The following is a 25,100-nucleotide window of genomic DNA, read 5'->3' as shown; positions in this document are numbered from 1 at the left end:
AGTTAATTTAAACAAAAGTGTGAATGACAAGTTTTCTGGAGTATTATTATTACAGAAAATATTGCTCAGCAGTCAACAGGAATATGTATTTAAGACTATTAGGTGCTTTCCAGTGGAGCATATGGTATCTACAGTAACAACAGAAAAACAACAGTAGAAATGTTTAAAAAAATACTTTTGTGACCTGAACTACACCAGTGTAATTGTTCTTAATGTATCCAAACAAAATGATCTTTGTAACTGTAGATCAAGTATCGATAAAGAAATTACTAAATTTAATAGTGACTTGGAATGAATTTGCGGAAAATATCGATAAAGAAAATTACTAAATTTAATAGTGACTTGGAATGAATCTGTGGAAAATACAAAAATATAATACTTTTAGATTTAAGAATCCTAAACATGGACTGCCAAGCAACACATTGCCTCCATCTTAATTGTAGAGGCAAAAAACAAACAACATTACATCTACACAGTTGCATGAAGAACCTCATAAAGGAACAACATTCAAAACCTGTGACACCACTGCCATATAATAAGTTTGATTGCCAGGAAATCTAAAGCAAGGGACCACTTACCATTGAGATGGTTCACATCTGATACAGTGCTGAGTGCAAAGGAAATTCATTTAGGTCTACAGAAATTAGAACATTCAAGTACACTCTATAATCCTGAAAACCAGGAAGTATCCCTATGAAATTCAACTTGCACTGAGAAAGACTTGATGTTCCTGTATATTTATGCACCTCTTATTCTTCCATATGAACACGGGGAAGGCCCAATAGTACCAAATGACCACTATATCATCTTCAGACAGTAGGTGTCACTGGATGCAGATATGGAGGCACATATACTTAGCACACTATTCTCCCAGCCATTGTCAACTTCCATGACCAGAGCCATTACTTCTCAGTCAAGTAACTCCTCAATTGGAGTTCACTCCACTTGCCAACAGCACTCGTCCAAAGGCTATCCATGCTCCACAACACTTAACTATGGCTATCTGACGGGAACTTATGTTACCACTTTGGTAAGGCAATTGGCCATATTTATGTAGCATAATTAGAAATTAAGCTACTAGAACTCCACCCCGCCCGGCTAGCCACGTGGTCTAACGCACTGCTTCCCATGCGGGAAGGTATGCCGGTCCCTGGTATGAATCCACCTGGCGGATTAGTGTTGAGATCCAGTGTGCCAGCCAGCCTGTGGATGGTTTTTAAGGCAATTTTCCATCTACCTCGGTGAATGTGGGTTGGTTCCCCTTATTCCGCCACAGTTACACTATGTCAGTGATTGCTGTGCAAACACTGTCTCCATGTATGTGTACACCATAATTACTCTACCACGCAAACATTTGTGGTTATACTTCTCTGGTACGAGACGTTCCCATGGGGGTCAACTTGGGGCCAAACCACACAATAACCCTGGGTTTGGTGTGGGGCAGTGGTGGGGTGGGTGGACTGCTGTGGCCTGTTGTGGGGTTGTGAACTACTGAGGGCTTCGGCGGGACGGTGCCCTCCGTCGTTTCTAGGGCCCCAGTTTAAATATACAATACCCAATACTGGAACTCCAATACAGGTTAGAAAATCTTAAATGTAATCTGCTTATGGTTAATGACCACTGGATGTCCACTGATGAACTAAAATTAAGTGTACCAAATGAATATGAATGAGCAACAAGTCACTGTAGAACAAATCTAAAACATTGTGACGTATTTGTATTTATTAACAAAAAGTTGCAATTAAGTTATAATATTCCTTCCAATTCAATGCCCTTTATCCAACCAGTGCTGTATTGGGACTGGTATGGTGCTTCTCCTATTTTGCAGAGGTTGTATATAGGCTAGTAGCTTAGCTCATGTAGATTAGCTCATGTAACTGTAAGTCTGCACTGAATTTATTGTTTTTCTTTAATCAAATTTTTATATTATTCACAATCATAACACCTAAACTTTTCATGCTAATAAGGCCATAGAAGCAGGGTCTTTTCTGAATGTACTTATGACCAGAAAGCAATTCTGGTAGTTGAAATCCAAGGTTTTTGTTAACCATGCCTTTTTCTTTCTTGTAGTGATATTTCCCTAGAAACTTTCATCCTGTAACACACATTTCTTTTTATCTAACCAAGAAGTGAAATACCAATTTTTAAAGATTTAGCTTTTAATTTTTTTTTAATATAAGAAAATATTTTCTTAAAAATTTTCATCCCATTTCACCTCCTTAAAGGTTGAATTTCCAAAAATGCTGAAACACACTGTTTTTATGTCTGAGAGAGAAACCAAATAGCAATTTCTATTGCTCTTGCTTCAAAATTACATTAATAGTGATGTATTTTCAAAAATATTTTCATCCCCTATTTCATCCCATTAGGAGTGGAATTTTGAAAAACCCTTTCTTAAACAATGCCTACATCCTCATCAAAATTCCAATATCTTATCCCTAGTGGATTGGGCTGGGTGATGATGAGTCAGTGAATCAGTCTCACCCTATTCCATCCCCATAAGGGCTGAATTTCCAAACACAATGAAACACAAATTTTTGTCGTTTTTAACTAAAAAGCCAAATATGAGTTTTCAAAGATCTAATTTTAAAAATGCTTACCTAATGGAACATCTTTATAAACCATTTCATACCCCATTTCACACCCTTATGGGTTGAATTTCCAAAAACAATGAAATGAGTATTTTTTTAATTTGTAACAGAGAAACCAAACACAAATTTTCATACAATTAGTTTCAAAATTCTTGAATTACAAAATATTTCCATAAAAACTTTCCTCCCCTATTTCACCCCCTTAGGCGTTGAATTTTCAAAAAATAGTGAAACATGATTTTCTTTTACTTCTATCCAAGAAGCAAAATTCAAATTTTCATAGATTTAACATTATTTTCATGATGAAATATTTCCATAAAATATTCCATCCCTGATTTCACCCCCTTAGGGGTTGAATCACCAAAAACACTGGAACACAATTATAATAATGATTTATTTTTTAAAAAAATGTTACTTGTTACATTCCCATAGAGGTAACATTTCTAAAAATGCTCAAAAACATATTTCCTTATTTCTGACTGATAAACCAAATACCAATTTTCGTAGTCCTAGTTTCAAAATTGCCTTAACAGTGACAGTGACAGTTTTTAAAAAGTCTTTCATCCCCTATTTCATCATCTAAGAGGTGGAATTTCAAAAAATACCTTCTTCAACAATGCCTACAGTGTAAGATCGACACCCGTTGTGCTGTACATTTCAAATTTCTGTCCTCACTAGTTTGAGCTGAGCAATGATGAGTCAGTGAGTCATACAGTTGGGACATTGCCCTCTACATACAGACATTATTGTGATGGGCCCAATACTATCGAGTACATTTTATAACTAATGTCAGTTCCTGCTGGGGCTGGAATCCCATGTATCCCTCATGTCTGCATCTCTGCATCTAGCTTAATGGCTTGGTCGTACATGATGTTGTTACAAAGGTTTTGTCTGGTATCGGGCTACTCGAAAGGTGAATGCCTGCTGGAGCAAATGGACCTTGATGGATGACAGAGAGCTGTGCGCCACAGTGCTGCGCTCACCTAGTGAGTGCACCACTGTCTCACCATGTGAATACATGGCCAATAGTGTTCCTCACAGCATAAATACTGTGGCACCTCGACTGTTCAGTCAGTCAAGTACTTTGTCTGAAAGCATTCGTTACTATCTCCACTGTCCTTCTGACTACACATTGACAACTTTGCTTTGATATAGGTTTTCCTCTTTGGTCTTGATTTTGACTGTGGCTCATACCTCACCTGTTGACAGCACTGTGATGAAATTTCTTGGCACTTCATTGTTGCATAGGCTGCTACTGACTTGCTCCTGTTGTGTTGTGTATGCTGTTCGGTCAGCCCTGTTGCTCGACTCCGGTGTGGGTTTTGAGTCTCGTCTGCAGACAGTCTTTCCACCTTGCATCATCATCATTTCTCTTCTGTTTTTATGATATGTGCTCTGGTATCTGGCTACTCGCTGATATACTAATTGGTGACGAGAAAAAAGAAAGTTGTTTCATAGCATGGAAGCAAATTGGTTAGCCCGCTCAAGCAACAGCAACAACTGATGCACCAGCAACAGATACAGATGAACTTGTTACAAAAGCCACTTCAGCTCTTGACAGACAAAAATTGTTCAAATGGCTCTGAGCACTATGGGACTTAACTACTAATGTCATCAGTCCCCTAGAACTTAGAACTACTTAAACCTAACTAACCTAAGGACATCACACACATCCATGCCCGAGGCAGGATTCGAACCTGCGACCGTAGTGGTCATGCGGTTCCAGACTGTAGCACCTAGAACCGCTCAGCCACCCCGGCCGGCCTTGGCAGACAAACTTTGTGTGCAGGGGGCTGCTGTGCCCCACAGACCAGTGTCCTCTACACTTGACACCACATTCTGTCCACCATTGTTTCCTCCTTTCAGTGATGGTACGGAGAACTGGGACACATGTTTGCATCAACTGTAGCAACATTTCACAATGTTTTAAGTTATGGATGATTCAATGCAGCGATCGCTCTTTGTGTGTTGGGCATCTCCAGACACTATTTTTCTCCTCTGAAAATTAGCGCTTCTCTCTGACTGTCACCCTCTCCTTTCAGGAGATACGCATTCTGCTGACTAATTATGATTACTATCAGTACCATGTGGTTGCCTCCCGCCTAGAATTTCATCATTATCATAAACAGCCAGGACGGTCATACCACTTGTGGGTCACTGACTTGCAAGGACTCAGCCAAAAATGTGATTTTACTTGCGTGAATCAAGGGTGTAAGGTTTCCGCTGATGCCTGACTGAGAGATTCACATGCCAGTGTTAAAACTGGATAACCCGTCGTTAGAGGACATCTTGCTCGTCACTCAATTATGTGAAAGTGCACAGGTGGCTTATGAACAATTCATGGCAAAGCCACAAGTGGCAGCAATTCTCACATCACCAAGTGCACCACCCCAGTGTCGTAAAGAGAGGATGACCACCATCTTGCAGCAGTGTTGCCTTTCGTCTTTGTTTGATGTCCCAATGACTTCTTAGCCTCCAGTTGGCCCTCAACAGTGGCTATGGGAGCAGCTCCATTCGTGCCTGCAGTGTTTTTTCTCTTGCTACTGAGCTGACTATCCATATTGCTGGGAGTCCTGTACACCCTGTGGCAAGGAGGGGCACCTCCCCTCAGTATGCCACAGTTGTACGACACCCCCCCACCCGGTGCTACGACCACATCAGGACACAGTACACACACTGCAAAAAGCAGTCTCCCAGCGTGAGCCCTTCACGCAGAAATTGTTTCTCATGCTTCACATGTCTCAGCAGGATGTCCGTTTTCAGGTGGACACTGGGGCCACCCTCTCCTTGATCAATCAGTCAACTTATGACTGACTGGGTTCAATTGACTTGTCCCCGCTCTCATGCAATATGATGGCCTACGGAGACAGTGCAATTCCTCTTCACAGGCAGTTCTCAATGCGTGAACTTCAAATATGTTACTTGGCTTTTGACATTCTTTGTCGTCAACCTTCTGTCGGCTAACGACATTTTTGACCTTTGTTCCTTCATGGCATTTGAATTTTCTATCTCAGATGAAGTCAAAGTGATTTCCACTGTGGTCTCTTTCCAGGAACCGGATGACCTCTGAACAGCATTTTCACCTCTCTTTCAATCGGATTTGGGGTGTACTTCAGACTTTCTGGTGCACATCAGCCTTTTGCTGGATGCCACACCTCATTTTTACCATGCCAGACCTTCCAGTGGGCTTATGGACTGCTGTGAAGCAGGAACTCATTCATCTGCAGGCAGCTGGGCCTGTCGAACCTGTCAAATCTAGTGCACAGGCCATGCCTCTAATCATCACTCGGAAGCTGAATGGGTCTCTTCGCTTGCATGGGGATTTCAAGGTGACCATCAATGTTCAGTCACAGGTAGAAGCCTATTCTATTCCCTGGCAAGACCTCCTCACGAAACTGGCTGGGGGGAGAATATTTTTGCAAGATTGACTTCACTGATGCGTACCTCCTGCTACCCTTAGATGAGACATCTCAGAACACTGTTGTCCTTAACACACTGTTTGGGCTGTATTACAAGCAACTACCCTTTGACACTTCCTGAACCCCTGCAATATTCCAGCGATTTTTGGAAAAGCTGATACAGCATATACCAGTTTGTGTCAATTTGTTGGATGACCTTATTTTCACAGGATCCTTCTGCCAGGAGCATTTGGAAAACCTCTGCACCCTGTTCATGACCCTATGGAGAAGTGCAGATTTTTTTGGCCAGGAATGGAGTATTTGGGGCATTGGCTCTTTAAGAGGGAATCTGGCCTACTAATCAGAACATTGCCACCATCACTTCTTTACCTTGCCCAACAAACTTACCTGAATTACCTGACATGTTCTACATCCTGGAGGACCTCCTCACTACTGATCAATTGGAATGAAAGTAAATCTTATCTAATCTGATCTAATCTAAGCATTTTTGGGCAAGCTCACCTATTATGCTAAATTCTCGCCCAGGTGGCCCACATTGGACAACATCTCAATCAGTTGCATAAAAAGGGTGTCTCTTACACCTGGACCCCTGCCTGCAACCAGGCTTTTGTGAAACTGAAAACCATGCAGACACTCGCACCCTGCCTCATGCCCTATTCTACTGATTGCCCATCGGTTGTGGCAGACAGTGCATCCGCCTATGGTATCGGAGTGGTTTTAGCACTCAGGAATGGGGATGGTGGCCCACATTGGACAACATCTCAATCAGTTGCATAAAAAGGGTGTCTCTTACACTTGGACCCCTGCCTGCAGCCAGGCTTTTGTGAAACTGAAAACCATGCAGACACTCGCACCCTGCCTCATGCCCTATTCTACTGATTGCCCATCGGTTGTGGCAGACAGTGCATCCGCCTATGGTATCGGAGTGGTTTTAGCACTCAGGAATGGGGATGGTTCCCAACAGCCTATGGCAGACACATCCAAGATGCTGACCCCGGCACAATGGAACTATTCCCAAATCGAAAAGGTCTTGGCAACAGTGTTCGCAGTAAAGAAATTTCATGTCTACCTTCTTGGGATGCAGTTTTCTTTAATTATGGATCACAAGCCATTGGCGGCATTATTTGGGGTGCATTTCAACCTCCCAGAATGGACATTATTCCTCAATCCCTACAATTATACTATCCGGTAAAAGATGACAGCCCAGCATTCTAATGAGGACACATTGTCCCATCTACTGGCTTGTCCAGACTCTGATTTCACCCAAGAAGAAGTGCTCTGTTTCCACACTGATGCCAAAAGGCAACATACATTGTACAGCTTTCTCCTTACAACCAAGTGTGTTGACACTGCAGAGTGCCAGAATCTTACCCTGTGGCAGATCCATGACTGGCCCCAATATCTCACTCGTTGGTCGATGGTAGAGTTCCACCTTCAGAAACAGATTTATCACCGACTCTCAGTTGTGGATATCTTTGGATACTGAGGTGGAGGCACATTGAGTGGTTATTCCGGCAGAATTGCATTGTCAGGTATTGAGTTTGCTCCACTGTCAAGACCCACATGAAGACAGCGGCACGCCACCAAGTGTACTGGTCCAGGATCAATGGCAATATCAAAAAGATGGCCTATAGTTGTGCAGCATGTGCCCAGCTCCAGGTAGCACCCTCCTAGTCCTTTGCCCCCTGGCCTACTCCTTGCCTCCCTTGGGATTGCACCCATCTAAATTCCGCAGGCTCATCCAGGGGTTCTATGTGGTTCCTCATTATGGATGCTTATTCCAAGTTCCCCTAAGTTGTAGGCATGGCATCCAACACAATAGAGGTTACCCTTACTGTCTTATCTCAAGTTTTAGCCACCAAAGGTTTTCATCGCACATTGGTCTCTGATAGTAGCCCACAATTCACAGCCTTGGCCATCAAGGACTTCTATGTTGCCAATAATATCCAACACATCTGTCACTCTCTGTTCCACACTTCCTCCAATGGTGGAGCTGAATGTCTGGTTCGGACTTTTAACCAGCAGATGAAGAAGGTTATCAAATCCTCCACCACTATGGCAGCCCTTACTTTATTTTTGAGACTTATTGGACCACACCAATTAATGATCAGAGCCATGCGGAGCTCCAGCCTCAGACCTTGCTTCATCTGCCAACACCGTGGGAACCTCATTATCATCCCTCCCAGCATTACACCGCTGGCATGGCAGTGTGGGCATGCTCTTATTGGAATGCTGAGGCTTGGATACCATCAACGGTAATGTCCACCAACGGGCAACAATTTACATCAGAACAGGCTCGAGCGCCATCTCCACAACAATCTTCGGCCTCGAACACAAGCATCCTCTCTGCAGTCCCCATCTTCCACCGCCTTCTGGTGCCAATGTGACACGCTGACCAGAAACCTGGGCAGCTACCACGGACATCCCGTTGTTGCCTCAGCTCTCCCCTATAGCTTCCTGTGGATCAGTAGTCCTCCATGACATGTCCATCTCCAGAACTGTTTCAATGGACATTGGTGACTGCACTTCCTCCACACAACCTAAAGTTGACAAGGCTGCACCTTCACCCGTACCTTCATTACACCTACCACGATACCGACCAGGACATTTCCGCCGGAATGAACCAGTTTCTGGGGAGAGGGATCTGGTATTGGGCTGCTCAGAAGTTGAATGTCCACTGAAGGAAATGGACCATGATGGAGGTTAGAGGGCACTGTCGCTGCAGTGCACCACCGTCTCACCAAGTGGATACACTAGCCAATAATGTCCCTCACAGCTGGCATAAATACTGCTCCACCTCGACCGCTCAATCAGTTGTGTACTTCATTTGACAGTGTTCATTACCATATCCACTGCACTACTGACTACTCGTCGACAACTTTGTGTTGATATTGGTTGTGCTCTTTGATCTTGATTTTAATTGTGGCTCATACTTGACCTGTTGACAACATTGTGTTTAAAGTTCATTGCACTTCATTGTGGCATAGGTTGCTAGTGACTTGGTCTTGTTGTATTGGGTCTGGTGTCTAGTCAGCCCTGCAGCTCGATTCCAGTGTGGGTTTGAGTCCCGTCCACAGGCAGTCTCCCTGCCTTGCTTTGTCATTGTTTCTCTCCTGTTTTTCTGACATGTGCACTGATGTCTGTGCATCATACATCAGAGGCAGGACATGGAAACCAGCTGACTGTTTACCTAGATGTATGTAGAAAACAGCCTAAGATCAGATCAAGGCTGACCAGAACACCAACCCTTGTAACTGATCCACTAGGCGCAACTCCTCTTGTCCTGGAAGCAGGCACCTTAACATGCTCAGGTATTTGGAAATTATAGATGTAAATTATCTATACATAGAAGCAAACTTTGAGGCAGCAGCAGTACTGTTCTCAAAACTGGAAACAACGGCTGTATCCCTATATCCTCCCCCTAACTACAAAGACAGAAACTCAGGAGAAACTGATAAAATTGTTCCTCAAGAACAATAACTGCTAAGTGATAGTTTTAAAAGTATAACCATAAGATATTTACTAAATATATTAATTTTCAAGTTTTAATAGTTAAATTATAAGCCCACTGGATTAACAGAATGGTTGGATAACATGCTGTCAGGCTTCATTTAAACAGAGGGCAATCAAACACATTCATGTTCAGAAAAAACAGAACACCTTGAATGGCTAGTATTCACAGGACATGTACGCATGTACATTAGTATGGTATGCAGAAATGATCAGCATTTGAACCATGTTGGCCTGTGGGTTCAAGGACAACTTCGATATCATGGTGCAACACCACCTACTGGTAAAATGTGCCTGTGGCTCTCGTCCCTGTAAACCAAAGGTAATGGATCAGTGTGCTTGAGCAGATGTGCAGGATGCCTCGCAGACGTAAGTGTGAACTGTACGGTCAAATCAGTGAGTTTAAAGAGGACACATTATTGGCATGTGAGAATGTGATGCATCCATCCGGGAAATTGCTGCTCATGAGGGATGAAGTGTTTCAGCAGCACAAAGGTGTGTGCAGAATGGTTCATGGGAGGTCGTAGGACATGACAAGATGGGTCAAGCTGTGCCACCCATAACATCCTGAGAGGATCAACACCACATCCGAATGGCATTGTAGGACAGATCTGTGTCCTCCTCAGCTCTGGCGTAACAGTGTAACACATCATACACTATCAGGGTTGACAGTGTGTCGCTGTTTATTATGGCATCGGTTATGTGCACATCGTCAACTTCTCCACCTACCTTTGATGAATATGCAAAAACATCACTGGGGACAAGAATGGCAGCACATAGTGTTTCTGAACAGATCCAGGCTCTGTTTCTTTTTTAATGGTGGCCACATTTTGGTTCACTGCAGACAGGGGGAAGGGCATTGCAGTGACTGCATTCACACAAGACATACAGTGCCAACTCGAGACTTTATGGTGTGGGATACTATTGGGTAAAAACACAAATCAGGGCACTATGGCCAGTATGACTTACTAGTTGGGAAGTGTTCATTGGAAACAGCGGTAACATCAGGAGTGACCAGGGAAGTGTGATAGGACAGTTACTATTTTCTATATATTTGCAAATGATCTGACAGACAGGGTGGGCATCAGTCTGTGGTTGTTCACTGATGATGCTGTGGTATACAGGAAGGTGTTGAAGATAAGTGACTGTAAGTTGATACAAGATGACTTACACAAAACTTGTCATTGGTGTAACTATGGTAGCTGGTTCTTAATGTAGAAAACAGTAAGACAATGCTCATGAGTGTAAAAAAACAAATCTGTAATGTTAGGATAGAGTATTAGGAGTTTTCTGCTTGACATAGTCACATCATTTAAATATCTGGACATAATGCTGAGAAGCAATATGAAATGGAATGAGCATGTGAGGATTGCGGTAGGGAAGGCGAATGGTCGACTTTGGTTTATTGGGAGAGTTGTAGGAAAGTGCTGTTCATCTGTAAAGGAGACCCCACGTAGGATACTAGTGCAACCTATTCTTGAGTACTGCTTGAGTGTTTGGAATCTGTACCAGGTCAGACTTAAAAGAGACACCGAAGCAATTCAGAGGAGAGCTACTAGATTTGTTAATCTAGATTTGTTCAATCAGCATGCAAGTGTTACAGATCTGCATCAGTAGCTCAAATAGGAATCCCTGAAGGGAAGAAGACATTCATTTCGGAGAACACTATTGAGACAGTTTAGAGAACCGGCACTTGAAGCTGACTGCAGAACGATTCTATTGCTACCTACATACATTTCACATAGGGACCACAGAGATAAGATACAAGAAATTAGGGCTCATACAGAGGCATATAACAGTCATATTCCCTTTCTTTATCTGCAAGTGGAACAGGTACGGAAACAACTAGTGGTGGTGGTGGTGGTTAGTGTTTAACGTCCCGTCGACAACGAGGTCATTAGAGACGGAGCGCAAGCTCGGGTTAGGGAAGGATTGGGAAGGAAATCGGCCGTGCCCTTTCAAAGGAACCATCCCGGCATTTGCCTGAAACGATTTAGGGAAATCACGGAAAACCTAAATCAGGATGGCCGGAGACGGGATTGAACCGTCGTCCTCCCGAATGCGAGTCCAGTGTGCTAACCACTGCGCCACCTCGCTCGGTGGAAACAACTAGTTGTGGTACATGGTACCTCTGCCATGCACCATATGGTGGCTTGCAGAGTTATGTATGTAGATGTAGATGAATGACATTGTGTGAGCCATGGTGATAGCCTTTCTGCACAACACTCCAGACGTCATTTTTTAGCAAGACATTTGCCTTTACAAATGTCTGCTTGTGTCTGTGTATGTGCGGATGGATATGTGTGTGTATGCGAGTGTATACCTGTCCTTTTTTCCCCCTAAGGTAAGTCTTTCCACTCCCGGGATTGGAATGACTCCTTACCCTCTCCCTTAAAACCCACATCCTTTCGTATTTCCCTCTCCTGCCCTCTTTCCTGATGAAGCAGCCGTTGGTTGCGAAAGCTAGAATTTTGTGTGTATGTTTGTGTTTGTTTGTGTGTCTATCAACCTGCCAGCGCTTTCGTTTGGTAAGTCACATCTTCTTTGTTTTTAGATATATTTTTCCCACGTGGAATGTTTCCCTCTATTATATTCAACTACATTCTTAAATGTTCTAATGGAAACCTTTGATTAAATCTGTCCAATGCACTACAACATTCATTGCAAAACAGAAATCCTCTACTACATCTAAAAGGCTGCAAGTTGATACACTACAGCCACAGTAAATAATACAAAAATCCTGATGGTCCTGTGCTATAAGAGATCACATCACACTATAACGCTTATAACAAAATGAACAGAAAAGTAAAACGGCATTATATGAGGTCTGTTCAAAAAAATCTGGTACTTTGTTCACAACATTTTTCTATGCTTTTCTTTTACTTATTATGAATGGTCTTCTTCAAAATACTATCCTCTAAAATTGATACATTACTGTCAATGTTGTTTCCACTTCTGAAAGTAGTCCTGGTATGCCTCTTGCTGGATTGTGCAAAGCGTCATATGCGAATTTTCTTTTATCTTGTCTATCATTGCAAGTCTTAATCCTTTCAATGAGGTTTTCAAGTTTGCAGCAGCCAGGTCTGGAGAGTACAGATGATGAGGCAGCACAGTGATTTCATATTTTGGGCTCTTCACAGATTGCAAGGAAAAGTCTTGATTCATGAGCCATGGGGCAAACTTGGCGGCAACATGGTGCATTCCAAGATGCTGCATCAGGATTTCATGACATGATCTAACTGAAATGTCACGTTCTTCTATAATCTCTCAGACAGTCAGTGTTCTATTGGCATGCACAATTTCATTGACGTTCCTGACATAACCGTCATTAGTAGATGTCAAATGGCGTCCTGAAGGAGGGTCACCTTTGACATCAGTCCAGCCATTTTTATATCACATGAACCATTTGTAACACTGAGTACTGGTTAAGCACTCATCACCGTATGTTTCCTGCTTCATTTGGTATGTCTATGTAAAGATTTCTTGAGATTCATGGAAAATTTAATGCAGACGCATTGCCCCTCTCACTCTTCCACCTCTAAATTCACAAACTGAGTGACACAATGTTCTACTCAATACAGCACTGAACAATAACTAACAGCAATTACACATTAAACACAGATTTGTGCAAGGGAAGCCAACCGCATTTCACTCAAGCACACTATTGTCACAAAATTACAAACGTTCCGTAATGTTTTGAACAGACCTCGTAAGTCAGAAATCAAGGCAGCAAAATGCAAAGCCTATGATGAACACTTTTGTAACGTACCGAAGAGATGTAAAGCAGAATTGAAGGTGATTAAAACATAGGTAAAAAGCCAGTGCTATTAAAATCCCCCCTTGACAGTTACATCTTAAAGACATGTGTTAGCCTTGTTTACCTGTTCTGAACTGCCTTAACAGATATGACTTAATTGCAGTCTAACAACTTTTGCATTGTACTTGATAATGGCATAAAAGCTCAAATCTAGATAGTACAGAAAATAAATATAAAAATACATGCTCAAATGGCAGTCCACTAAAAAAAAAAAAAAAAAAAAAAAAAAAAAAATTGCACAGCTGTGGTGTTACGAGTCACATCTTAAAGACATGTGTCAGTTTTGTTTACCTGCTTTGGACTGCCTTAACAGATATGACATAAAAATGGTCTAATAACTTTTAGCATTGTACTTGGTAATGGCATAAAAGCCGGAATAGACAGTACAGAAGATAAATATGGTATACACATTCAAATGGTGGTTTAACTTTTTTTTAAAAAACATGCATGACTTTGGCTCAACACCACAGAAAATATTTTTCCCCTGCTCAATATGTGAATGGAACAGGATAGAGGATTGATAATAATGGCCTGAAACGTACATTTTAGTAATACTTGATAGTTGAGCTCATAATTTTAAGGCAATAAGTGATGACTGTAGTAATCAATCAAGTACTATTCTATCACCTTCCAAACAGAACACAATGAAACATCCTAACAATGGTCACATTCTCACAGATAACAATAGAAGTTAGTATACAGTTTCTTTGCTGAAGTGTTCACCAACATTGGAATAAATATGGAGGCAGGAAACAATAAGAATATGAAAAAAAATTGCAATTAAATAAGAAACACAAGGGTGTCCTCCTTACATTCATAATTAGACTTCTTGCCCACAAATAGTGGTGATGCAAGTAATGAACATGAGAAACACAAGCAGTTGGATATGTGAAGTTAATTTCAATTCTCCGATTCTGCTAGAGAAAATTATTATGTGTATTGGAAAGCTAATACCAATGCACTGTCCCAAAAATAAACTGAAGGAACAAGTTACGCTTATGCTGTTCTTTTTGTAAACACAGAAAACAATTATCAAATAACTACTGGTTGAATACATCAACATTGTATTATGTTATCACCATGGCTATTAATGTTCTTGTTTTTAAAGAAAATAACAACAGGCAGCCTTACATATCAAAAAGGTTATGCAGCTCTACAAGATTTCACAATTAAAAGTAAGATTTCATCAAAGCAAAACTTCTCATGTGTTACATACAGAAAAGTTTAGAATCTAATTTGCTAGACATCTTCAAGAATTTGCAGTTCATTTGCTGAATGTTACTTTATGATCATTACGAACAGAGAGAATATATTACCTAGGTCCTATGAATCTACTCTAATTGGTATTTTAAGCTTAGAAGGCTTAAGGTTTTTTTGACAATGTTTCTTCGTTTAGAAGGAGTGTAAGGCACAGCTTTCCAAACATGTTTGAAGATAGAAAGTTTAACATCCTATCAATGCTGGAGTCAGTTGAGAGCAGCTCAGATTCGGGCAACAATGGGGTATGAAAACAACTGCAGTCTATTCACCCAGATGTCTGCCTGAAGTAGTTTAAAGAAGCCGTGTAAAACTTAAATCATCATTTCAACTGAAAAAGGTTATAATTCAGCGCTACTGATATGCATTTTCAAGTATGTCTTGAACATGAAGACTGTTAGCTGTATTCTTATGCTCAGATTAATGCAAATTGAAAAGTTTGGTCATGAAGACTGTTAGCTGTATTCTTATGCTCAGATTAATGCAAATTGAAAAGTTTGGTTTCAATCTGTAGTTGCTTCCACTATATATTTGCTAACATATTTCTTCATTTTTCTTTCTGAATTGGAAAAGTCACAGCTCAGATTCTATGCTACATTGTAGGTACCTCAATAACTGGCTGAATAAATCAGTTCAAAAGTCAAAGGAAGACAAGAAGACACAACCTCAAGTACGGCAGTACTGTAGTGTCGCGGAATAGTAAAGAGTTGGAAATGTGAAATATTGTCAAAGTTTCGTTGCCTATGCCGAGAGCCAGAGGCAGTAGGTTAGCCAAGAGTGAAGAGGATTGCACATATATCGGAATGTGTCGTCACACAGGGGCAATAGCCTGGTTACACACAACAGGAGAGAGAGAATTGCTTAGCACGCGGGTTTGTGTTAGACGGAGACTTTCGTAGAGTGCAAGACAGAGGTCTAGCGTCAGCTGTATTGCATTTCAATACTTCGGATAAGTCTGCCATAACAACACGTAACTCTGTCGCAAGAACACCTAAGGGGCGAGTACAACAGAGGAATCAGCAGTATAAGCGGAACGAATGCATTCATTACAAACGAGCATGACGTCAGGACGTCGCTCGTGCTTCCTTTAAACACGCCAGCTTTGATAGCAACAAGGCACTTGCACTCACAGTTAGATGTGTACTGGGTCGCTGCGTAGCGCTCAGCTCGGTGATCGACATGTTAATCTTTATTAAGGAAATGTTGCAGTAAGGGCAGCCCATCCAGCAGCAGACGTGAGGGGACAGTACCAGCTCTGGTCCTCTCTGCTGTCGCTGTCAGTCATCAGCCCAGGATTAGCAGACATCGTAGCAGACTCGCTTGCCGCCAATGCTGACCACATTAGTGAGCCATCGCCGAGATCGTGCGGGGCGTAGACCCTGTGCATCCGCCATCACAACCGGGTGAGCTGACGATGCTGGGGAACTGCAGCTCGTTCCGCCCGTCCACCGCGGACGAGCCATCAGGAGGAGCAGGGAAGAAGACGGGGTGGGATGGAGTACACTCCGCACTACGAGAACACCTCTCGTGCCGACAGCGTCAGGACTCCAACCCAGAGCCTCCACACGCAGCAGCTTGCTGTCCGCAGCCGAGCCACCACCCAGCTGGGCACTGCCAGCCACGCACGGCCGAAGTAAGGACATTCCTCCGCTACGTCACAGCACGCAGCGCTGCGCTAGAAAGACTGTGCGGACCGGATCTGGTGTCATCGCTACGAGTCAGCGAGGACTCGGGGAAGGTTGTTGATATCACCAAGCCACATTGTACTCGGCAGGAATAAAGATGTTATGAATTAATAATGTTTCTTTGGCGTTTCTGACGCTTCTACAGCCATTTCCTAGCATCCTGACAACTGGAGAGGTCGCCGCTCGGTCATCCAGTCCACCGTAGGCGACCGGGACCACCGGAGTGCCTACAGTACCAAGTAATGTACTGTTGTACTGAATAATGACTGTGTTACTTTCATTACCGGATCCATCGAGATGGCCATGCACATTAGCGCACCACTTCTTGGATTTGAGGAGGAGGGGCTAAATCTGCCCAGTGTATTAGTGCTGAGAGCCAGTGTGCCGGTCAGGCTGAATATGGTTTTTACATGGTTTTGCACATTTGCAAAGTGAATATCAGATGGTACCCATATCCCACTTGAATTCCCATCTGGCCATCCTGATTTAGGTTTTCTGTGGCTTCCCTAAATCGCTTAAGGCAAATGCCAATTTCCTTCCCCATACTTCCCTAAGGGCATCTGACTACATTCTACCACAAATCCAAAAACTGACATGCCAACCCTATGAAGATATGGGAAAAAGACCAGGAAAAATGAGAAGAAGGCTTAGTTTTCTCTATAGAGAAAATTCTGAAACCTGAGTTGCCAGTTAGAAGATTTTGTTCATACAAAATGTACAGAAGTTGTGGTCTGATGACATCTTATTTTAATTTTGAAATACTGAAATGATTTATACATTTTTTTATTAAATAGGAATGGTGTACTGCTACTTTCTCTAAAACTGAGAATATTAATAGCCTTGGCAATAATGTAATAACAACATTTGAATTAAAGTCTGCTATATATTCCTATGCCAGAACCACATGACAAAATTAGTAATGAAAACCAGCTTTTTAAATTAGAAAAATAACTGGGTTGAATTATATCTTCCTGAAAGGTAACAGTTTGTGAAAACAGAGCAGGAGAGAAATGTCACAGTTGTTAAACATAACTCAGCCTGACTGGAAGGTTGGGGGATGGGGAATGTTGTCCCTCAAGAATCTGTTTGGTCTCGAAGGCAAAGAAGTGAATGCCGTACTGCGGCTGCCAAGGGGTGGAGGCGGGGCAATAAGAGTATCAGCCCTGGATGCCATATATGTTTGTTATGACGCAATCTGAAAAGAAACACGAGGGCACATAAAGTATATGAGGAATGAAAACAGTGTGTGTTCAGTACTAAGCAATATGTCATTAACAATTATTTGGGGAAAAAATGCATCATACAGATCCGAAGCATTTACAGTGACTTCTAAGTTTAAACAAAGCCACTTAAAGTAGGTTCTTAGGTACTAGGTAATATGTTTTGTCTCTGTCTGTAATGATCATAAAGCAACATTCAACAAATGAACTGCAAATTCTTGAAGATGTATTGCAGTTGAAATGATGATTTAAGTTTTACGTGGTTTCTTTAAACTACTTCAGGCAGACATGTGTGTGATGCTTTCGAACAGGATGCAGCTGTTTACATATACCGTTGCTGCCCAACCTTAGCTGCTCTCAACTGACTCCATCAATGATAGGATGTTAAACTTTCTACCTTCAAACATATTATGAAAGCTGTGCCTTACCTCTCTTTCTAAACGAAGCAAGCTCCTCTACTTTCTTATCATACAAAAAGGGGAAAAAAATGATTTAAACAATATATAAAATTATAAGTGTATGCTTCTGTGGCCATTGTCACATACAATAAAATTTTTCTGGGTTTGTGACCACAGTGTCAATATATATAAAACTACCAATGTTTCAGTCCCTGTTGCAAGCGACCTTCTTCAGGGTGTTGCTTGCAGTAGGAACTGAAATGTTGGTAGTTTTATATATATTGACAATGCAGTCACAAACACAGAAAAATTTTATTGAACATGTAAAATTGGTTTCTGTCTGTCCATTCTCAAAAAAGTCTTTTGACAATCATAAAATTACAACTACATATTTTATTTAGCTAATTACAAACCAGACACAGCTACTGTTCAGATCCAAGAAGGAGCTGAATCACAATCTGCCCGCTAGTCCAGATTTAATGTACTGGTGTGATATTTGCAAGTGGATCATACAATAGATATAGTTTCTTTAATAATGTTGTGATCAGTTTATTTGCTTTCACAAAGATCCTTCGTTACCAACCATGTATGTTTGCACTGCTTGAAACTTTAAACGGCATTTTTGCTCATTGATAGCAGATTCAGAGAGCACTTCTACCAGACTAGCAAAGAAGAGTGCATGCATAAGCAAAATCAGGACTGTTATGGGGCTGAGTTATTTCATTACTTCCAGAACAGTGGCTACCCCCTGAGGAAAGAAATGAATTTTTGAAATGGATAAAAATGAAAAGATTCAATTGAATTTTGGTCACAAGACTAAATTATTTTCAGATGATCATTACTATCATCCCTATTTCATTAGACTGTACTACTGACTACATAACTTACCAATAATCACATTTTTTTTATTTCAAATACTAGCATTGACATATGTGGTGGAGTTGATAGTTTGAAAAACAAATGTATAAACATCTTCCTCTCAAAATTCACTCACTAAGCAGAAAACTTTGTACTTTGTACAAAGAAAAATTGAGAGATATCTATCACATATGCTTGAATATCTCATGAAGATTCCTTCTCAAAGTTGTAGGTAGTCCCACAACAGACCACAAATTTCTTCATTATTCGCTTTGCAACAGTAAGTGAACTGACTGACAGCACAACACAACAGTAACCATGTAACAGCTGTGCTACACTGCTGCACATTTTAAACATTTATTATTATTATTAGTGGCAGTGCTCAGACACAAATCTTTGGCAGCCTGAAGGCTTTCAATTTTTGCCAGTTCAAAAATAATGAGTTCTGCAATTACAAACAGTATGTAACCTATAGCACACACATTTTAACTTGGTAAATTTCAAATGCTGGTGCAGGGTGTGGATGAAACAAGTGTCACTAGGCAGACGAGTGGTGCAGAGGAAGCATGCTGTGTAACAAGTATCTAGCCTCAATGTAGACAGTTAACTTCCTTTGTTGAGGAAGAATTGTAGCTGACATTTGTGACACACTGAGAACTTGTTCATCATTCCATTAAAAAAATTGTTGTTAGCAATTAACAGTATAAATTGTCTCATTAGTTTGTTATTTAATAAAACAATTATAAAATGGAATAGGTTATCACACCCTTCATCATTTCAAAAATAAAAATGTTCACAGAAAATCCTTTTTTTCATTCTAGAGTGTTGTTGGGCAAAAACGTTAATGATGGGCGTAAGGGGGGGGGGGGGGGGGGCAGCGGGAGGTTCAAATGGTTCAAATGGCTCTGAGCACTATGGGACTCAACTGCTGAGATCATTAGTCCCCTAGAACTTAGAACTAGTTAAACCTAACTAACCTAAGGACATTACAAACATCCATGCCGGAGGCAGGATTCGAACCTGCGACCGTAGCGGTCTTGCGGTTCCAGACTGCAGCGCCTTTAACCGCACGGCCACTTCGGCCGGCGGCAGCGGGAGGGGAGGAAGAGGGAAGATCTGACTGCATTCAGGGGTACCGGTAATGGTCTCAGAAAGGTTGGAAACCACTGTTGTAGAAAAGTCGGAATGACAACCATTCACTACAATGTGCGTCCATACCTGTGGTCACGGGGGACGCCCCTCCCCCTCAGCTCTCACGAAGGGGAAATATACAGCTTAATTGGGTATCTTTGTTTCAAGAAAATGGTAAAAAAAAAAAAAGGTTTACCCAAATTGTTAACAGGGTAGGAACTGGAATCGTTTATGACTACTTCCAAGTCGCCATTCGTCTTGTAATGTGAAGCCAGACTTGGTGGGTTAGACCATTTGCAAATGATGTCGTACAGTTTTAAATAGACGCTATGCACAGCTGCAGAAAAAGTTTTGCTCACATTTAATATACTAACCCCTGCTGTTACGAATTATAAACGAGAATCTATAGTCCATATTTATAGTATAAGAGAACGTAGTCCGTCATTATCATTTATCCAAAATATTATACCCGTGCCCAATGAGACTAGCTAATACCGGTTCTTTAAAGAGGAAGCAGATGTGGTACCGGTACGTGCATATCTCGCGGAATGACAGATGACAGTGACTAGCAACAAAAAGAAATGCGGCTTATAACAAAAATAACCATTTTCAAAGGCTTGTTTCTACAATTTTCGCCATATAGTTTCCGTCGGATTTGTTCAATCCTAGCTTTCTCAGAGGAATAGTTGAAAATCATGCGGTGATCGGCCTAGTTTCAGTCCATGCGAAAGTCTTAAATGCGGAGTAGTAAAGCTTTCCTATGTTTATATATCGATAAGATTGCCTTTAAATAGACTTTTGCAAGAATTAAAGATACACGTTACTGCATGACGGAGTGACATTTAGCGGAGATAGTTTTTAAGTCAAAGAAAACTTTTTTCCCCTTTCAGTCCGTGAATTAGTGAAACTTTCTGAAATCCACTAGAAAGCGCGATGTACACGATAAATTTGAATAAACACTTTCCTTAGCAGTAGCTATAGGCCTAACACTACCGGTACCCGTCTGACATGTGCATTGTTCAGGTTTCAGCTCGATCGTCAGACGCTGGACACTTCAGAGTTCCTCGTCAATTTAATTAACAAAGGGCTACGTCAAATGTGGAATACAGCAGCTACTATTTCTTTTATGATTATCGTTGAAACACGTGATACTTCTGTTCTAATATACCACTCGCTACCCTTTCACATATTTTGTAATCGATAAACACACAGTTTCGATTACTAAATGATTCAGTATAACGCAAAAACGTTCCAGAACTGACGCCAGCACATCTTTCTTAATGCCAGTTATAGTTGTTTAGAAGCGTGTCTGATTCAGTGATACAAGCGGTGCGTGTTGCATGAGAATAACAATTCTATTTAACTATACCTCAGATGGTGGTTTCTTCTCCGGATGCCTAGTCACCAACACTGGATTGTCGTATTTCACAAGTGTAGTCGGGTATGATACAACTTTTTCTGCCATTTCGGAACAATTACAGTAAATAATGCATTGCTCACTCAAACGATGAATAACTATTTACGTGTTTCCTTGACAACGAACATTCGGCGAATCCTCCCGAGACCTCAGTTTCAGAGAAATTTTTTGTCAGAAGTGTTGGGTGAAAAAAGGCATGCAGACAGAGACGCTTTGCAGTGACGAGCTTCTGATGATAAATTTTGTTATTATCGATTCATTCTCAAACTCTACGAGGGCAATGGTTTTTCTCATTTTCTTTCGATGTATATTTTTAGAAGTGACGTGGATGGATAAAGGAGAATACGGTATACAAGATTTTGCCCCTGTTCTACCTCAGTAATTTATTACGTTTCAGACAAATGAGCTCTCTGAAATTACGAGTCTCTGATCTATATTAATAACGGGGAATTCCCGATGTCGTTCTCTTCAGTCCAACTATAAGTTGATCCCTGTTGGGGAAAAACCGCGCCATGTCCGGGATCATGGCTACAAGTTCAGGAAGTGACATCAAAACTACGTGTTGATGCCCAGCAGCACGTTCCGAGTAAGTCAAGTGTTACACTGACACAAGCTTCTCCCGTGGTCAAGTGTAAACACTGAAATCGCAACATGTTCGCAAAGAAACAGCTAAATATGCCGCACACAGCAATTTAAGTTGTTCTCTTAGGTTCTACCTAAGCACACTCTCAGAAATCACAACACATTCGGAAACAGACAACCCTACACATGTAACAAGGAAGAATTTGAATGTTATGAATGCTAGTTTCACTCGCAGCGGTTTAAGCTGCCCTTCTGTATTCCGGACTACACACACCCACTGAAATCTCAACATGCGGTATTCGGAAATAAATAGTCAAATATTTCTGACAAGCAAGGAATATAAATTTCATTACTGTGACTGAAGTTCCTGCCTAACCACACCCTCGCAAGTCGCGACATATTTGGAAAAAAGACCATTATTTGTGACAAGTAGAAATACAAACGTCGTTACTGATTGTTTCACTTACAGCAATTTCATCCTTCATATATCAATGAGGCAGAGATCACAAAATCGAAGAAATTCGTCCCTGAGAGAGCGCACTCTTATATGTAACATCAAATATTGCAGAACATACTTGTATTACTGTTGTGAGAAAGTCTGAAAATCTGATGCAAAAGTGAAGAAAACCAGCATATCTCGTAACCACAGTCATGTGGTCTCTCAGACCCCTAGAAACCTGGAGACAAGCATAATTTATTTTCAGGGAAGCGCGCCTCCTTTCGATTCTTAGTAGCTGTAGAGTCGGAACTATCCACATGCCTTCATTATCTGAACGATCCGAAAATTGCTGAAATAGTCGGGTAGTGGTTGGAGGACGATATTAAAAACTGTGATGTGATTGTTTTACTAATATTATTGGTAGCCAGCACAACAGCTTACCTAAACAGAGTGTAGTTTCAGACATAGATGATTCGTGCTGTACGCAAAACAGTAACAACAATATCAACACTGCCGAAATTCAACAATCTCAAAACAGAGGTAAGGCTTTTTTGTTGCAAAAATAGATGTTACAAGTGGACAGAAATACCGTTTGCTAATATGCGAACTCTAATATCAAAACGTAACATAATAATGCATTTACTGAGACTAAAAATAAAAGCTGAAAGTAGGTATGAACCAAAACCTCTCGAAATGTGGTCATTACTAATAACTGATGATTTCATAAGCAATATTGTTCTTCACACTAATGAAAGATTAGGAAAAATGGGGGATCTGTGTAATACCAGTTACAGTGATGCCGGTATGAGAAATATTGGCTATTTGGAAATGAGTACATTTATTGGGCTTCTAGTGCACACAGCTGGATGAGAAATATTCGGTGCAATAATGAATTGTATCAGATTTGCTATTATTTTGATAGCTCTGTGAGTGACGATACCAAAACGAGAGAAGAGTGGAAAAAAATAAGCTATTAGCTCAGACATCAGAACTCTTCAGATGTCAAGCGTTCTACATACCTGGGGAGAAAGTGTACATTGACGAAATACTTATAGGTTTCAGAGGTAGGTGCAAATTCAGAATATATACTTCTGATTTAAAAAAAGTGTGGCATAAAAGTGCAATGTCTAACTGATTCTAGGAATAAAATCTTTGCAATGTGTATGTTTAATAAGACATCTCAGCCTGTCTGGAGACTATCCCAACCACTGCTCAAAACAAATGTAAGTGCAACCAGTGATAATTGCTTTTATCAAAACCACTTATGCAACATCTGTAAGGAATGGACTGGTATATGTTGGTGCAACAACGACAACACGACAAAAACATACTATACAAGAAGGGCTGTCAATACGTGAATTTCCTAAAGCGGTGACTCTTCTTTCCATTGGTCCGAAAAAAGAGGAGAGCCACAATATTGGTGTTATCTATGCATGACTGCAAAGGTATAGGTAAGGAAACAGGAAAAGAGGAAATAGTTGCATATTACAACAATACCAAGGGAGTTATAGACACCCCAGATGAAAAATGCATCGCATATGTTACTGCAATACTTACTCAGATATCTCCCATAAGTAAAATTTTCAGGATACTAGACACAGTCAATAGGAATACTCAGATTTTCTATAGACTATACAGGGACAGTGAATCGATTTGCTGGAAAAATTTTATGTTCACACTAGTGAAAGATTTAATGGAAACTTAAATGCAAAGAAGGTTCACTACACATCAAGTACCAATGGATATGAAGTGGACTATAAGGCTATTACACAAAATACCTGCAGGTAATGATATTTTTAGTGGGTAAAGCTTCTTTTGTTTCATGAAAGTAGCGTACTTTTATATTTTACAATTTTATATTTTCGTTTCAGTAACTAGCTCATCAAACTCCATGGAAGCAAATTAATAACAAAAAGACATATAGCACTTGCCCATCAATTAAAAGGTGAAAGACTTTGTACCATTGCTACCATTTTGGCCGGCCAACATGCTTGGAGTGTTCTAGGCCAGCTTGCGGAAACTGTCGGCATACTAACATTTAGGTTTTTTATTTACTAATTAGATTTTTAATTTTTATGTTATTTTCTGAATATGATTTTTTTAAATGTACTATAAGTGAAGAAAGAGCATGTTTAATATAAATTGAATCATTCTAGTATCCAAGTTTAACTATAAAATGGGAATTTATAAGTATCATTTTAATATTTGCTTTTCATTTGCATTAAATTGATTTTTTTTCAATCACTAATATTTGAATTTTGTCTTATACCTTCCCGTGTTGCTACTTTTGGACACATGTGATGTCTATATATTCCATAACTGATCATAAATTTTGAGGTCTGTGAGACCACATGCCCGTGGTTGCACTATTAAAAACGATGTCTGTCATTATGGAACATAGCATGACACAAACCAACTTTCTTTGACTCCATAATTCAATGTTCCTAACCATGAGATGACAGAAACACATACAACTTTCAACAATCATATTATTCAGCTTATGATCTTCTGAAGGCGTGTGCCAGCAGTGGTTCATTAACTGACATTTAGTGATGTGTTTCTGATAAATCTTCAGCGCACCACTGCCCGAAAAGACACAGTGCCATGACATATAAGTTAAAATACAAAACAATGAAGTGCAACTAAATCAATATGGAAACTTCAAAGCGTCGACCAGAGGCCAGCACCAAGTGATACATCGTTTTGACGTCACTTCCAGGTAAGTCGAGCATATCACTATTTTCTCCCCTAAGTTTGTCTAAAATACTTAATTTAT

General features: G+C 40.8%; 1 protein-coding gene across 1 annotated transcript in view; it reads right to left on the bottom strand.

The window, feature by feature from the left end:
- Positions 1-21,430, bottom strand: part of LOC126458127 (33 kDa inner dynein arm light chain, axonemal) — a 54,689-nt gene extending 33,259 nt beyond the window's left edge. Inside the window, exon 1 of the mRNA XM_050094967.1 lies at positions 21,256-21,430. Coding sequence (XP_049950924.1) covers positions 21,256-21,351 — 96 coding nt within the window. The 5' untranslated portion in view covers positions 21,352-21,430. The remainder of the gene's footprint in view (positions 1-21,255) is intronic.
- Between the last annotated feature and the right edge of the window lie 3,670 nt (positions 21,431-25,100).

Source organism: Schistocerca serialis, chromosome 1 (genome assembly GCF_023864345.2).
Source record: "Schistocerca serialis cubense isolate TAMUIC-IGC-003099 chromosome 1, iqSchSeri2.2, whole genome shotgun sequence".
In the NCBI taxonomy this organism is placed as follows: Eukaryota; Metazoa; Arthropoda; class Insecta; order Orthoptera; family Acrididae; genus Schistocerca; species Schistocerca serialis.
Note: the sequence above shows the minus strand (reverse complement) of the source record. Positions and strands in the feature narration are given on the sequence as shown.